General features: G+C 39.6%; 1 protein-coding gene across 1 annotated transcript; it reads left to right on the top strand.

Moving 5' to 3' along the window:
* The first annotated feature begins 1,468 nt into the window (after positions 1-1,468).
* On the top strand, positions 1,469-9,452 carry LOC143883985 (putative aldo-keto reductase 2). The gene is made up of 5 exons (XM_077387326.1): positions 1,469-1,783; positions 1,879-2,082; positions 8,213-8,385; positions 8,472-8,574; positions 8,901-9,452. The coding sequence occupies exons 1-5, from the start codon at positions 1,562-1,564 to the stop codon at positions 9,237-9,239; spliced, it is 1,041 nt and encodes a 346-aa protein (XP_077243441.1). The 5' UTR covers positions 1,469-1,561; the 3' UTR covers positions 9,240-9,452.
* Positions 9,453-14,158: the final 4,706 nt, after the last annotated feature.

Below are 14,158 nucleotides of genomic sequence, written 5' to 3'. Positions count from 1 at the left end.
GTTTGGAGCTCACACGAATGGATGATCTAAACCATTTTTTATTGGGGCCCATTGCCAAAAACTGACTAACAGAGTGCTGATCGATGATCCTAAACTCTTGGATATGAGAAAATTTGTGGCCCCCTTTTTCTGGATGTCAGTGAAACAAAAACTCCTCCAATAGAATGGTTTAGGATCATCCAACCACCATCATTTTCGGGGCACAGCCCATCTACAACGGCCCCAAAAAAATGCTGATATAGATTGGGCGATGATATTTTCACTCCCCCTGCACTAAGCATTCGCACCCCTTATAAGGTGAACAGTAGGCAACTTTAACGCTTTTTTTTATTGGGGCCCATTGCTATTGCCAAAAACTGACAACCTGCTGTTAGATCAAATATGGTATTGGTACTCCCCCTCTTACGGGTCATAATTAAGATTGTTAATGATATCTGCACTCCCCTTTTTTTAAGGGTTTCTTTTTTGAGAAAACAGTTCCTACACATATGTGTAGAGAGTTATCTACACACTAGCATAAAATACAGTGGAGGCCCACATTGTTTGGGTGATCCAAGCCATCCATTTTAAAGGCCCTCACATAGATAGCTTGTCTACAAAAAATCAGATCCATAGGATCATCCCAACCCTACGATTTGTGGAGGTAAAATGGATGTCTTTAAACCTTCACAAATTAGTTCATTTTTTGCCTCCACAGTTCAAATGGTTAGGATGATCCTATGGATCTGATTTTTTGTGGACACCCGATCTATGTGAGGGCCTTAAAAATGAATGGTTTGGATCACCCAAAAAATGTGGCCCCCACTGTATTTTAAGCTAGTGTGTAGGAACCGTTTTCTCTGCTTTTTTTTTTTTTGGCAAACAGAGTCTCCAACTATGACCTTTTTGTAAATCAGGTCATGTCATTTGGCCATAGGAGGTATTTTTTTTAATTTTTAGAAGGACAAGAAGACCTACTTTTTTTTTTTCTTAAAAATAAAAAATATCCTTTATTTTAGTTTTTAGTAGGGTGATAATGAGAAATAATATGATGGGTGGCTGTAAAAATCCGTATTTTTAAAAAAAGTACAGTACATCCCACTCCATAGTATGATCCAAACCGTCCATTTCTTGGGCCACAATGTAAATAGGTTGTGCCCCCATATAATCATCTCCATAGCATGTTCCTAACCCTCCAATCAATTTAAGTTTTCATAACGGTTCAATCCCTCTGTCCCATTTTTCTAGAATAAAAACTTCATTAAAAAAAAATGAGAAAACCAACTTGGATTCATGTTTCCACATTACTTGTATCATTCATGATTCATCCATGTCCCCCGCACCCCCCGCCCCCGCCTACTCGTTGACGAAACAATGTGAAAGTAACATGCTACCCAAGGCCAAGAAACAATGACAGGAGGTGGTGGTAAGTTACCAAGAGACAATGACGGGTAGTGCTCTAAATTAATGGGTTGCAAATTTGTAGTGGCACCCCCTTTGAATAAGTCTCACCAGTGACCTTATATACATACTCATACACCCCTGCCACTTGGTTTTGTCAAAAATCGATCGCATACACACGATGGCTGCTGCTACTGGTGTCCGGCGAATGAAGCTTGGGTCTCAGGGCCTAGAGGTGTCAGCCCAAGGGCTAGGGTGCATGGGCATGTCGGCCTTCTATGGCAAACCAAAACCCGAACCAGACATGATCGCTCTCATCCAACACGCGGTCGAGAGCGGGGTCACCTTCCTCGACACATCCGATTTCTATGGCCCATTCACCAATGAAATCCTAATCGGGAAGGTAAAAGAGTCTCTCCTTATGTATAATGTTTACATCTTTCCTGATTTCTATTTGGCTTTATTTGATTTGGGTTTTGATTTTTTGTGGATGGGTAGGCTCTCAAGGGGATAAGGCATAAGGTGGAGTTGGCTACTAAGTTTGCTATCAGTTGGGCTGCTGATGGGGTGACTCCTGTCGTTCGGGGAGATCCGGCCTACGTTAGGGCCTGCTGCGAGGCCAGCTTGAAGAGACTTGATATTGATTGCATTGATCTCTATTACCAGCATCGTGTTGATAAATCTGTCCCCATTGAAGTTACGGTATCACTCAATCTCTCTCTCTCTCTCTCTCTCTCATTGCTTTTTCCCTTTTTCTTTTGATAGGCAGGCTGGGTTTGGCTGGAGTTCTACCAGTTTATTAATTAAAATGAGAAATCATTCATTTCTTTTATTCTCTCTATCTGCGTTGTTATTTGGCCCCAAATCTGGTATTTAGTTGAGCTCCAATTGGTAGAAAAATTGTTACTAACCCTAATGGGTTCGTAACATGATTGATCTTCTTAGAGGGAAAATCAGCCTCTTGACCCACTCTGAGGGACGGGTCAGTCCTCCTCCTTGTTCAAAAGCACAATTTCTAAATACAGATTATTTATACCAAATAGAAAATCCACTTGCAGCCACTTGACCACTTCCTCTAAAACTCCTATCCTAGCTAATTTAGAAACCCTGACCCTTATCTCGGAGAATCCTAGGCTGTCAACGGATCCACTCCGGATCAGATCCACTTATGTCTTAGTCACGATCCATTCAAATAACTTATATGTCGAATGGGATTCGAAGTGTTCTTCCTACGTCTTGCTCACAATCCATTTAAAATCAGACCTTCCATTGGAGTGTCCTAGTATGTCCTACATGCATTTTACACGGTTAAAAGTCTCAGAAGAGGGCAAGTGTAAACGTGACAGATAGCTGTGAGGATGAGCAATGAGCTATGGACTTAGGGTCAATGGTTAGAGAAGGAAGAGAAGAGGGTGACTCGAGACTTGAGAGAGATGAATGAAAAAATACTAAAACTAGGAATCGTTCTAAAAAATGCATGACTTATTTTTACCAAAATACCCATAAAGTAATACTTAACGTTATAAAAAATAGAGGGTGTTTTTGTAAAATTAGTCTAATAAAATTGGATTTAGGATTGTCCCGTAGGCTTTCGTTGGTTTTCTGGATCCTATGATAGGGTCCCAAAATTTGTCCATGGATCCTAGTAATGTGTCCCGATCCTGGCCATTTAAGTTCGGATTCAGATGGTCCATCGGATTCTCTGGATCCATTGACAGCCCTAAAGAATCCTACCCATACTAAACAACTAAGAAAGCAAACTTCAAAATCTAAACTAATTTATTTCACGCCAAGCAGGACTCATCTAGTCACGTAACATTCCGCCTACCTTGAAATCAACCTTGTCCTCTAGGTTGTAGATTAAGCACTGGCAAGTAGGTGAAAAATGAGATCTTGCGCAGGACTTTCCAAAATTCTTCTCTCGTCTCTTCTTTTTTCTTGCTCACCTTCTTCTTCTCTTCATCTTGCGATTAGTCACCATTTCGTATGTCGTCATCAATGGTTGAGGGAGCTCCAGTTTCAAACCGAAAACATCGTGTCGTTCATCAAAGCTCCATTGTTTTGTTTTTTTTGTTTTTGGAATGATTTGGATGTTGGTGCACGGATGGTTGGTTGGGGACCTTCTTGATGGTGTCGGATAGGTTGAGAGGGATGACAGATTTTTCGGTGACGACCTTGTCAGAATTCACAATGCTGATAATCATCGATGCCTTTCTTTTGTGGCTTTCGCCTTTCTTTTGTGGCTTTTTCACCTTTTCTTTTACCTGATTTTTTTTTCTTCACTCTTCTTCTTTTCTCCCCTTTTTCTGTTTCGGTTCGTAACGTGATTGATCTTCTTAGAGGGAACATCGGCCTCTTGACCCACTTCAGGGGAAGGGTTAGTCTCCCTTGTCCAAAAACACAATTTTCTGAATAAAATTCTTCATTAATTTGAAAAGGACTAGTTGCATGGTATTTGTAGAAAATCCACTTGACGAGTTCATCCAAAACTCCTACCCAAGGCAATCTAGAAACCCTAACTCTTATCTCTAAGACTCCTACACATACCAAACAAAAATCAAGCCTATCATCTTGACCATTTGCCAAACTCCTAATATGATGAAAGGAAACACAAGAGTCACCCACTCATCTTGAATTTCATCAAAGAATCAAGCAAAACGCCACGGATAGACTTGAATTCCTAGAAGCCACTGGATCACATTACTAGATTCCCCTTCCACTATCATTTTATTAAGATCTTCAGCGGCAAGAAGTTGAATACCCTGTAGGGCGGTGCGCACTTCAGCCTCATTGGAATCTGTCACCCCTACGAGACCGGCGAAAGCCCATTTGACAGATCCCGGTACATCTCTAAGAACACCCCCCCCCCCGCACTCACACACACACAACCCCCCCAACAAGGATTCCCCAAACCAGAGTTTGTTGTATCATGTAACCTCTTTCCTTCATTATTCAATTCATTTTTTTTAATGGTTCATTTATTCAATTCTTATTTAGCAGGAAAAAAACCTCGTCTCTGTGATTAAGCACCAAATGATTCTTGCACCCTGTGTTAGCAAAACCCTTGAAATTGGATTAGAGTATGCTTGTTATAATAATGGTTATGTAATTGTTTCCTTCCTCCATGGTTGTAATGTTGTAATTTTAGGCAATGTTAAGTACTATTCTTCAAGGAATATAGTTTAATTTGGTAAAGATCAAAATATCCAGTGATCTCTGTTCTTATGCATCCTCTTATAAGTGCGGTAGGCTATTTGAAGGAGAAATAACATCTTAACCTGCTTTGGTGTTTTTGGAAGAAAGATAATGCAAAACCCTAGGTTGATACCACTTTGTTGCAAACCTGGGGTTTGCAGGTTGACTACCGGGAATTTAGAAGCATGGTTTTAAATTTTCTCGAAGTATTTCTGTTTATGGTTTTAGATGTCCCCGAAATGTTCCTCTTCTGGGGAATTTAGAAGCATGGTTTTAAATTTTCCTGAAATGTTTATGTTTATGGTTTTAAGTTTCCCCGAAATGTTTCTGTTTCCATTCCCACCGAAACGAAATCTCATTAAATTCTTTCCACATCATTATTTTCGTCGTCGAAATTCCCAAAATTTCGACCGAAATGGTTGGAATTAAGGGTGTCAATTTTGGCTCGGGCTCGAAAGCTCGCTCGATCTCGGCTCGAATCCTTAACGAGCCGAACCGGCTTGCCAGGCTCGTTAAGCTTATCGATCCGAGCCCGAGCTAGGCCAGGCTCGGCTCGTTAAGGATTATATATATATATATTTATATATATATATATATATATATATATATGAGGAAAGTGTTGATGAGCTTAAGCTCACCAAACTTATGGTGAGCTTAAGCGCCCCAATCACATGGGTCCCACATTTTCTGTGGTGATCCAAACCATTCATTTGCAAGGCCCTATCATAGATAGGGTGTGTACCAAAAATCAGCTCTATAGGATCATCCTAAGCCCTCCATTTGTGGAGGACAAAAATGGGCAGATTTGTGGACAAATAATGTCTGTCCATTTTGACCTCCACAAATGGATGGGTTAGGATGATCCTATGGAGCTGATTTTTGGTACACACCCCATCTATGTAAGGGACTTTCAAATGAGCTAGCTTGCCCAATCACATGGGGGCCCACTTTGCTAGGATGCTTTGGATCATCCTAACAAAGTAGACACAAATCTGCCCCATTTTTGTCCTCCACAAATGGAGGGGTTAGGATGATCCTATAGAGCTGATTTTTGGTACACCCCCTATCTATGATAAGGCCTTGCAAATGAATGGTTTGGATCACTCCCCAAAATGTGGGACCCATGTGATTGGGCAAGCTAGCTCACCATAAGTTTGGTGAGCTTAAGCTCACCCACAGTTTCCTCATATATATATATATATATATACACTAAAAGGGTTGTCTATGGAGTGAAAGGGGGAGGCAAAATATGTCACTTCTTTTTTGGAACCACATTTGTTACTTGGACCACCCCCCGTGGTGTAAAAAGAGTAGTCAAATTACACTAGATAGGGTTGTTCAGGGAAGATGAGGGGTGTGAATATATCATTGCCCTTAATATAAGCCAAGCTCGATAAGGCTCGCGAGCTTGGTTCGAGCCCAAGCCGAGCTTTTGAGCTTAACGAGCCGAGCCGAGTTGGGCCAAGCTCGGCGCGGCTCTGCTCTATTACACCCCTCTTTGGAATGACAAAAAAATGGAAAGATGTTAGGATTTGCATTTCATTTCATTAATGTAGAGAGTGATATTTGGTAGGCAACATCATTGAACTTCACCGCAAAGTAATCGTATCTTATGCATGTGATGGCAAATAGACATAGGACCAGTAATATCTCGTTACTCTGTGGTATTTACATAGAGTTGGGGTCCTTGGATGGGAAACTAGTGATTGTATTTCTTATACTTCATTACATTGCACTTATTTATTGAATTTCCTTTTTCCATAAACATGCGGCAACACACCACTAGGTGTTTGATGTGATTTAGCCATTACAGATGGCTTTCTGGCTTATGTGACAGTTTCTAAGTATGTATTTGTGCTTACCCTTAGCATTTCTCAAAGTTTCATCTTAAAATTTCATCATTTGCATACGTTTCCATAAGTTTTCGTGATTTTACAATATTTCCACCGAAATTTCCACCCAAACCGAAATGTTTCTGTTTCCGTGCCGACCAAAACTGAAACCGAAATTTAAAACCTCATTTAGAAGCAAATAAAAGGTTCTGAGTCAGTTGTAGCGACAACATGCATTCCCAAATCAGCATAAACATAACATCAAAAATCAAAATTTGCTAAGCATTTTAAAGAAATTCTAGACTGAAAATTTCAACCGTCCATAACAAGTAAATTTTTCTTACCATGTTCTATACTATAAGTCTCAATAAGAAGTAACTAATCAATATGAAATAAAAATCAGTCCTCAGCTATGAATCTAGTGATTGTATTTCTTATACTTCATTACATTGCACTTATTTATTGAATTTCCTTTTTCCATAAACATGCGGCAACACACCACTAGGTGTTTGATGTGATTTAGCCATTACAGATGGCTTTCTGGCTTATGTGACAGTTTTTAAGTATGTATTTGTGCTTACCCTTAGCATTTCCCAAAGTTTCATCTTAAAATTTCATCATTTGCATACGTTTCCATAAGTTTTCGTGATTTTACAAGATTTTCACCGAAATTTCCACCCAAACCGAAATGTTTATGTTTCCCTGCCGACCAAAACTGAAACCGAAATTTAAAACCTCATTTAGAAGCAAATAAAAGGTTCTAATTCAGTTGTAGCAACAACATGCATTCCCAAATCAGGGATAAGTAAAGGGAAATAATTTATGATCCCAACAAAGAAGAGTGAAGAAAGGAGAGAAAAATAGTTGTAGGGTATAAGAATGGAGAAGATGAGAGATGGAATATTAGAAGATGGGAGATGAGAAGGGGAAAGAGAAAGGAATGAGGGAGAAGAAAGAATAGGAGATACTTTGCGTCCAAGGGGGAGTTTTCCACAATTTCCAAGACTTTCTAGGGCTTCCTTTTTTTGTGGTCTGTAATTGTGGATATGCAGGCTGAGTTTGGTGTGAGGAGCAAGGGTTTTTTGTGGGACAATCCCTGCCACATTTGTAAATATGTGATTGTGTTTTATATATGTCTGTAATTATTCTATTTTTTTATTTAAGTTTTCTTTATTGAGACGAAACAAAAGGATTCTGCAACTTCATTTTTTATTAGTATCTGCAACTTCATTCTGTGCATTAACTACACATTATTGTTATAAACCCACTCTTTAAGGTTCTTATATGCTCATTTTCCTAGGTGGCAGAGGGTTTATTGTTAACGAAGCCCCCTTCCACATCTCCTTTGAGAAATTACTTGATTAGGTTTTCTTCACTTTTCATGTTTAGCTTGTAGGTGCATCATGATTCGGATCCATGTTTTGTTCGTATGTCAACACTAATAAATATTACCGACTTCTTTGCCAAACAAATGAATGTTTCTAAGGATCATCATTTTTTCTATGCAACACATCATTACTCAACCAAGAGCTTTATTTTCTGTGGTGAAGGTCATAATCTCTTGTTTGTAGTTTGTTTATATTTACAATTAATGGGTCACTTCCATAATATGAGTTCAAATTTCATTTATGCTGACTTCTTTGGATGAATATTGCTACCATGATCCCTTGCTATACTGTTATTTATGAAACCTAGCAGAAGGTTTTCCTAATCAGATTCTTCTACTTAATTTGGCAATTTTTCCTAAGATTCTAGTGATGGTGGCATGATTTGTTTCCTAATCTCTTTGCTCTCTTCTGCACAAGGTGGGAGAACTCAAAAAACTCGTTGAAGAAGGAAAGATAAAATACATAGGGTTGTCTGAGGCTTCTGCCTCAACAATCAGAAGAGCACATGCTGTTCACCCAATAACTGCAGTACAGTTGGAATGGTCCTTATGGACAAGAGATATAGAGGAAGACATAGTACCTACTTGCAGGTGAGGCTAATTTAGAGCAAATTTTTGGTGTTAATGAAGAACATACTATTTGGATCATAGTTCTAATATGTGTGTATTCTATTCAGAGAACTTGGTATAGGGATTGTTCCGTACAGCCCTCTGGGGAGGGGCTTCTTTACTTCAGGGCCAAAATTTGTTGATAATCTTGAAGAAGGTGACGGCCGAAGGGTATGTATGTCTATGGATGGATGCAAAGGTGTTACTAAATGATGCATTATCTATAATAGAGCTTAATGTTATTAGGTTTTAATATTTCGTGGTCTGTTATTCAATGTAATGTATGATGCTTCATTGATGTCGCCGAAATATTTGTATTTCTGTATTTCATATAATGTGTGTGTGTGTGTGTGTGTGTGTGTGTGTGTGTGTCTATATATATATATATAGACACACACAAACATCAGACATCAGACACACACAGGACATCATGCATGCATGTTTTTGTGTATATGATTTGCTTCATGTTGCCAAAATGTTTGTATTCCAATTTGCAGTATGGAGAGAGATTTCAAGGTGAGAATCTAGAGCATAATGCACGTGTATTTGAGCGCATTACTGAAATTGCTACGAGGAAGGGATGCACCCCTTCACAGCTTGCGTTGGCTTGGGTTCAGCACCAGGGAAGTGATGTTTGTCCAATTCCGGGTACCACCAAGATTGAAAACTTTAACCAGAACGTTGCAGCCCTGTCTGTAAAGCTCACTCCAGAAGATATGGCTGAACTAGAATCCCTTGCCGCGGCTGATGCCTTTAAGGGCGACAGATATCCAGGGACGGCTTTGACATATAAGGATTCAGAAACCCCGCCTTTGGATTCTTGGAAGGGAGAATGATCATCACCCACTGATACTTCCTATGATATATCCTATGACTTGCTATGTTTGATACTATTTTCGTAAAAATGTTTGTATGATTCGTGGCTTATTCAGTTACTGCTTTGAAGCCTATGGTACTGGGTTAGCCTATAATATCTATATATGAAGATTGTAGTAGCAATAAGGGGGGAGGACCCTGATTTTTATCAGTTTAATGTTGATTGTGTGATATATTCATGTGGGATCATTTTATTTCGCTGGGTTCATCCTTTATTTAACTGCATAGTGAAAGGAATTTTGATACAATTGCAACTGGCAACTGATCTGGTGTTGGACAGGGATAGAGTTTTTGCCTCTACCGAACCTTGTGAGCATCCAGTCAAAGTTAAGAGATTATGAAAATAAGCTGGCCGCCCCAACCCTTTCACTTCTTAGGAGGTTGTGGCAGCAATCTGGTCTACGCATCTTCATTCTCAGATAGTTATTTGAAGGTATTCATATGCTCTGTATTGGTGAAACCAGATCATTCCAGACTCCAGTGAAGGCAAGCAAAAGGTGTTCCTGACTGAGATTGAGCCTCTAGCTCAATGGTCAAGGCCTTATAGTTCAACCTACAGGTCAGAGGTTCAATCCCAGCTTACCTAGCCCTTGGATTTGGGGTCTCCATTTTCAGACGTCATTGTAATGAAAACTCCTCAAATCCAAGGGTTTAGGATCATCCAACCGCCATCATTTTTGGGGCACAGCCCATCTACAAGGTGCCCCAAAAATGACCGGTTTAGCCTCGCTATCTTTTTTTGGGCTGCAAGAGTCTGCTCATGTATAGGCCCATATAAAAACTCCTATTTTTTAGACACAAAAATGATTAGAAGTTAATCAATTGGAATATTCGCCATTATCAGGGTTGTTAAAATAGAAAGTCGATGACCCAAACCATTCATTTGGGTCATAACGTAAATAGGTAGTGCCCCAAAAATCATTTCCATAAGATGATCCTAACCCTCCGTTCTATAGAGGGACCCAGTATGGAAATTTCTACAGATCCAAGAGTTAGGGTCATCCTATGGAAATGACTTTTGGGGCACAACCTATCTACGTTGTGGCCCAAGAAATGAACGGTTTGGATCATCCTATCGAATGGGGCATACATACATTACTTTTTGAAAAATAATGGACTATATGGCCACACACCAATCATGATATACATGGGACTAGAGCCACCTTCCTGTTTTGCTCATCTATTTAAACATTATGATATCTTATGTCACAAAAGAGTATTAAGCCGGAGTAGGCACAACCACATTATGATATTTTCGCTAACCCATTTTGTCTTTTAGTGTTTAAAGAGCTGTCAAAAGATTATTAGATTTCCCGAAAAGCTCTCGCGAGCCAATTAAAGAAGAAAAGACAGTTGGGTTTGTGCAAATATCAAAATAAGGTTGTGCAGATAACATTTCCCTATCAATATTTGTTGTGATTATGAGAAAAGTGCTTCTCTAAGTATCAATATTTGTTGTGATTATGAGAAAAGTGCTTCTCTAAGTATCAATATTTGTTGTGATTATGAGAAAAGTGCTTCTCTAAGTACAAATTTTTTATTGGACGATCGTAACATCATCATAGTGAGCTAGAAGCAGTCCACCAGATGAATGGTCTTGATCATCACACACGTGTGCCACATGCATAATAGAGAAGATTAGGAAAAATGGCTTACCTAAGCAATAGAAGCATAGCTCATTTTTAAATATCAAGTGAGTCTAAGTTCCACAAAAAGTTCTAAAAAAAAGAAGGGTAAATTTAGAGATAGTACCATGAGAGGAAGAGGCAAGCTACAGCTAACTGCCTATTAGCCGAAGATCTTTCCAGATCTTCTTTAGAACAAATGCACATACACCCTCCAAGCAAGTTAGCAATAACATGCGCTAAAGCTAAGAGCGCAGCTGCAGCTAACCCTAGCTTGAAAGCTTGAGGGCTTGGCTTTAGCTTGCCTCTAAGAATTGAGGAGAGTTCTTGAAGGAGAAAGTGAGTAAAGGTAGAAGTGTGTGAATTAATTATATGTGAGGGAGGAGGAAAAGGCTTTTTTAGTCTTTACAGTCTCTTCTACTTTCCTTTTTCTTTCCTCTTTTCGGTTGGATTCCTTTCATGGGAGACAAGGAAAGATTGGTATCACAGGGGGATTTGATTTTTTGAGAGGTGATTGGAGCGACATCAGAATTCAAAATTATTTTTACCGTGTAGTGACATGTTCTGAACTTATGTGGTACTGTAAACTTTTTGACTTCATGCAACTTACTTTACTTACTAGCGTGTGAACTCATAGTGGATGGAGTATTTTGTAACTGGGAAAATATACGTGCCCCGTGTCAAGTGTAGGCCGGTGCGTGAAAAGTTCAAAAAAAGGGCGGCCCCAGTCATTGCGGGGTCTGGGGAGGGCTAGATTTACGCAGCCTTCCCTCTGCTTTGCAGCAATGTAGCAACCTTACCGGTTTGGGGAGGGCTAGATGTACGCATGCTTACCTCGGTTTTGGAAAGAGGCTTTGTAGAAAGCCTGCTTCCGTGACTCAAATATGTGACCTCGTGGTCACAATGGAGCAACCTTACCGGTGTGATAAAAGCACCGTCCTTAATATTTGATTCAGCATTAGACCCACTAATTTTTTTTTGGTCTGACCCAGCTTACCAATAATAAAAAAACTGTTATGCTCTGGGATCAAATATCAAGGGTGGGATGGCCCACATTGACTTCACGGCCGGGCACCATGTTAAACCTGATGGGTAAATGGAATTTGAATATTTGGGCCTCATGAAAATATCTCCATCTACATTCACTCCCTTTTCTTCCCCGGGCCACCCGCGTGAAAGAGTAGTCATAAATGACAGGGCTGGCCCAGGGAAGAAAATGATGCGAATTATTATCCCTTCTTTAAATATGAGCCCCTCAAATGAGTAGGATATGGACATGCATTAGACAGCTAGATCAACGGACCTGATCAAGCCGACATGGCAAAATGTCGGATAGTAGCGAGTGGCTTTTTCGGGATTCAAATGTCATTATTTTCCTACCAAAGGGCATTTACCGTATTTACAGTAGAAGTGATATATTCCTCTGGATTCATGGAAGAGAGAATGATCATCACCCACTGATGATTTCTGCGATGATACTTTTTTGGTAAAAATGTTGTGTTATTTGTGGCGTATTCAGTTACTGCTTTGAAGCCCATGGTACTAGTTTCACCTTTCATTTTATCCCTATAAGAAGATTGTAGGAATAAGAGGACAGGACTCTAATTTCTATCAGTTTGATGTTGATTGTGTCATGTACTTGAGTTGTATGCGATCCATGTGGGATCATTTCCTTTGCTTTCATCATGCAAGGGATTTTGGTTCAAAATCAATAAAAGATGGATACTGAACTGATGTTTGACAGTAATAGCTAGTTTTTACCTCAACTGATTCTCACAAACAACCACTGAAAGTTCAGATTATTGATGCATTCAACCTTGCTCTTAAAATCACAACAAGGCATAATCGATCCATTCAAAGTGGCCAACATCTCTAATATCTAAAAATAGGATAAACCAAGATGCTCATCAAGCGTCAAGATGAGATGCGAGAAACACAATCACACAAATAAGAAATACAAGATTTACGTGATTAAGCAGTGTGCCTATGTCCACGTGAGAAAAGTGGTTTCACTATTTCAATTAGGATTACTAACACTCGCTTTCTCTCAGCCAAGAATACACCCCAAAAATATGATCTCTCATAGGTCTAATACTTTCCTTGTATATTAATAGCAGAATACAAGACATTTGCACAACAACAAAGTGAGACATTTGTACAGCAAGCACAAAGTGTTCCTGATCCGCACCCGCCTAGTGGCATTGCTTGCGATGCAAGAGAAAGACAGCACATAGTTGTTTTTATACGGTGCGTGCGAGTGCAGTGCCGGTACGTGCAGCACAGAAGGGACAGAAGGGCCTTCATGAATAGCTGATCTAAACCATTCCTTGGGCCCCATTGTTGACAAGCTATGCCCAATAAATTAGGGATGTTGGATGTTCCTAAGCCCTTGGATATGAGGAGATTTGTGGCCCCTATTTTTTAATGTCCCTGATATAAAAAAATCCATCACTCAGAGGGTTTAGGATAATCCAAACCTCCCTCATTTTTTGGGCACGACCTATTTACTACAGTCGAAAATAATAAATGTAGAGATCATACATTCTTGTGAGCTTCTCTATGTGCTGCAAATTCGTTGGCTTATCATGCTTGTTCTACCATACTTATGAAGCTTTTTGGAACTGGTTGGATCTCCGAAGAGACACGAGAGGAGCTGCTTTTTTGGTAGGTAAGTTGGTATTGAACTTCCAACCTCTTGGTTGTGGAACAAAGCCTTTTTAACCATGAGCTAGAGGCTCAATGCCCCGAGAGGGGCTGTTAGATGTGAACTGTATTCCTTATGTTCAAGTTAGATTAGTATTTTATATGTGATTGTGTTGTGGATTTCTTTAGTATTTCGGTTGGATTTTAGAGGTAAGGGGAATTTCCTCCTCTAGTACTTCATTTATTTCTATCAATAATAATTCATGTGCCACCGGGGTTCCTAGATAAATTCCGGGTTAAAAAATGCGGGCCTCTCTATCCTTTTTTTTTTGTCATATGGGCCTCACTCTCCGTTTTGGGCTGCAAGCGCATGTAAGATAAAAAATAAGAGCTAATAAGCATTCTATTTTCATTTATTAGGGCACTCAGTCATTTTATCTTGTCTAGAAAATGTTGCATAAAAAATGTCTAGAAGCTTATCAATTGGAAGAGAGGTCATTATAATGAGTCTGCAAAATTGGGGAATTCTAATATATGATATCCACACTCCCTTCTTTTAATGGTGGATTGGTGGTGGGCATCCAGTAGACCATATCTTTGCATTGCCAAGC

The sequence above is a fragment of the Tasmannia lanceolata genome, unplaced genomic scaffold (assembly GCF_043159265.1).
Source record: "Tasmannia lanceolata isolate RefF3 unplaced genomic scaffold, GAP_Taslan_0.1 ptg000008l, whole genome shotgun sequence".
NCBI lineage: Eukaryota > Viridiplantae > Streptophyta > Magnoliopsida > Canellales > Winteraceae > Tasmannia > Tasmannia lanceolata.
The sequence above is the reverse complement of the archived record's forward strand: the minus strand, read 5'-3'. Positions and strand labels throughout refer to the sequence as shown.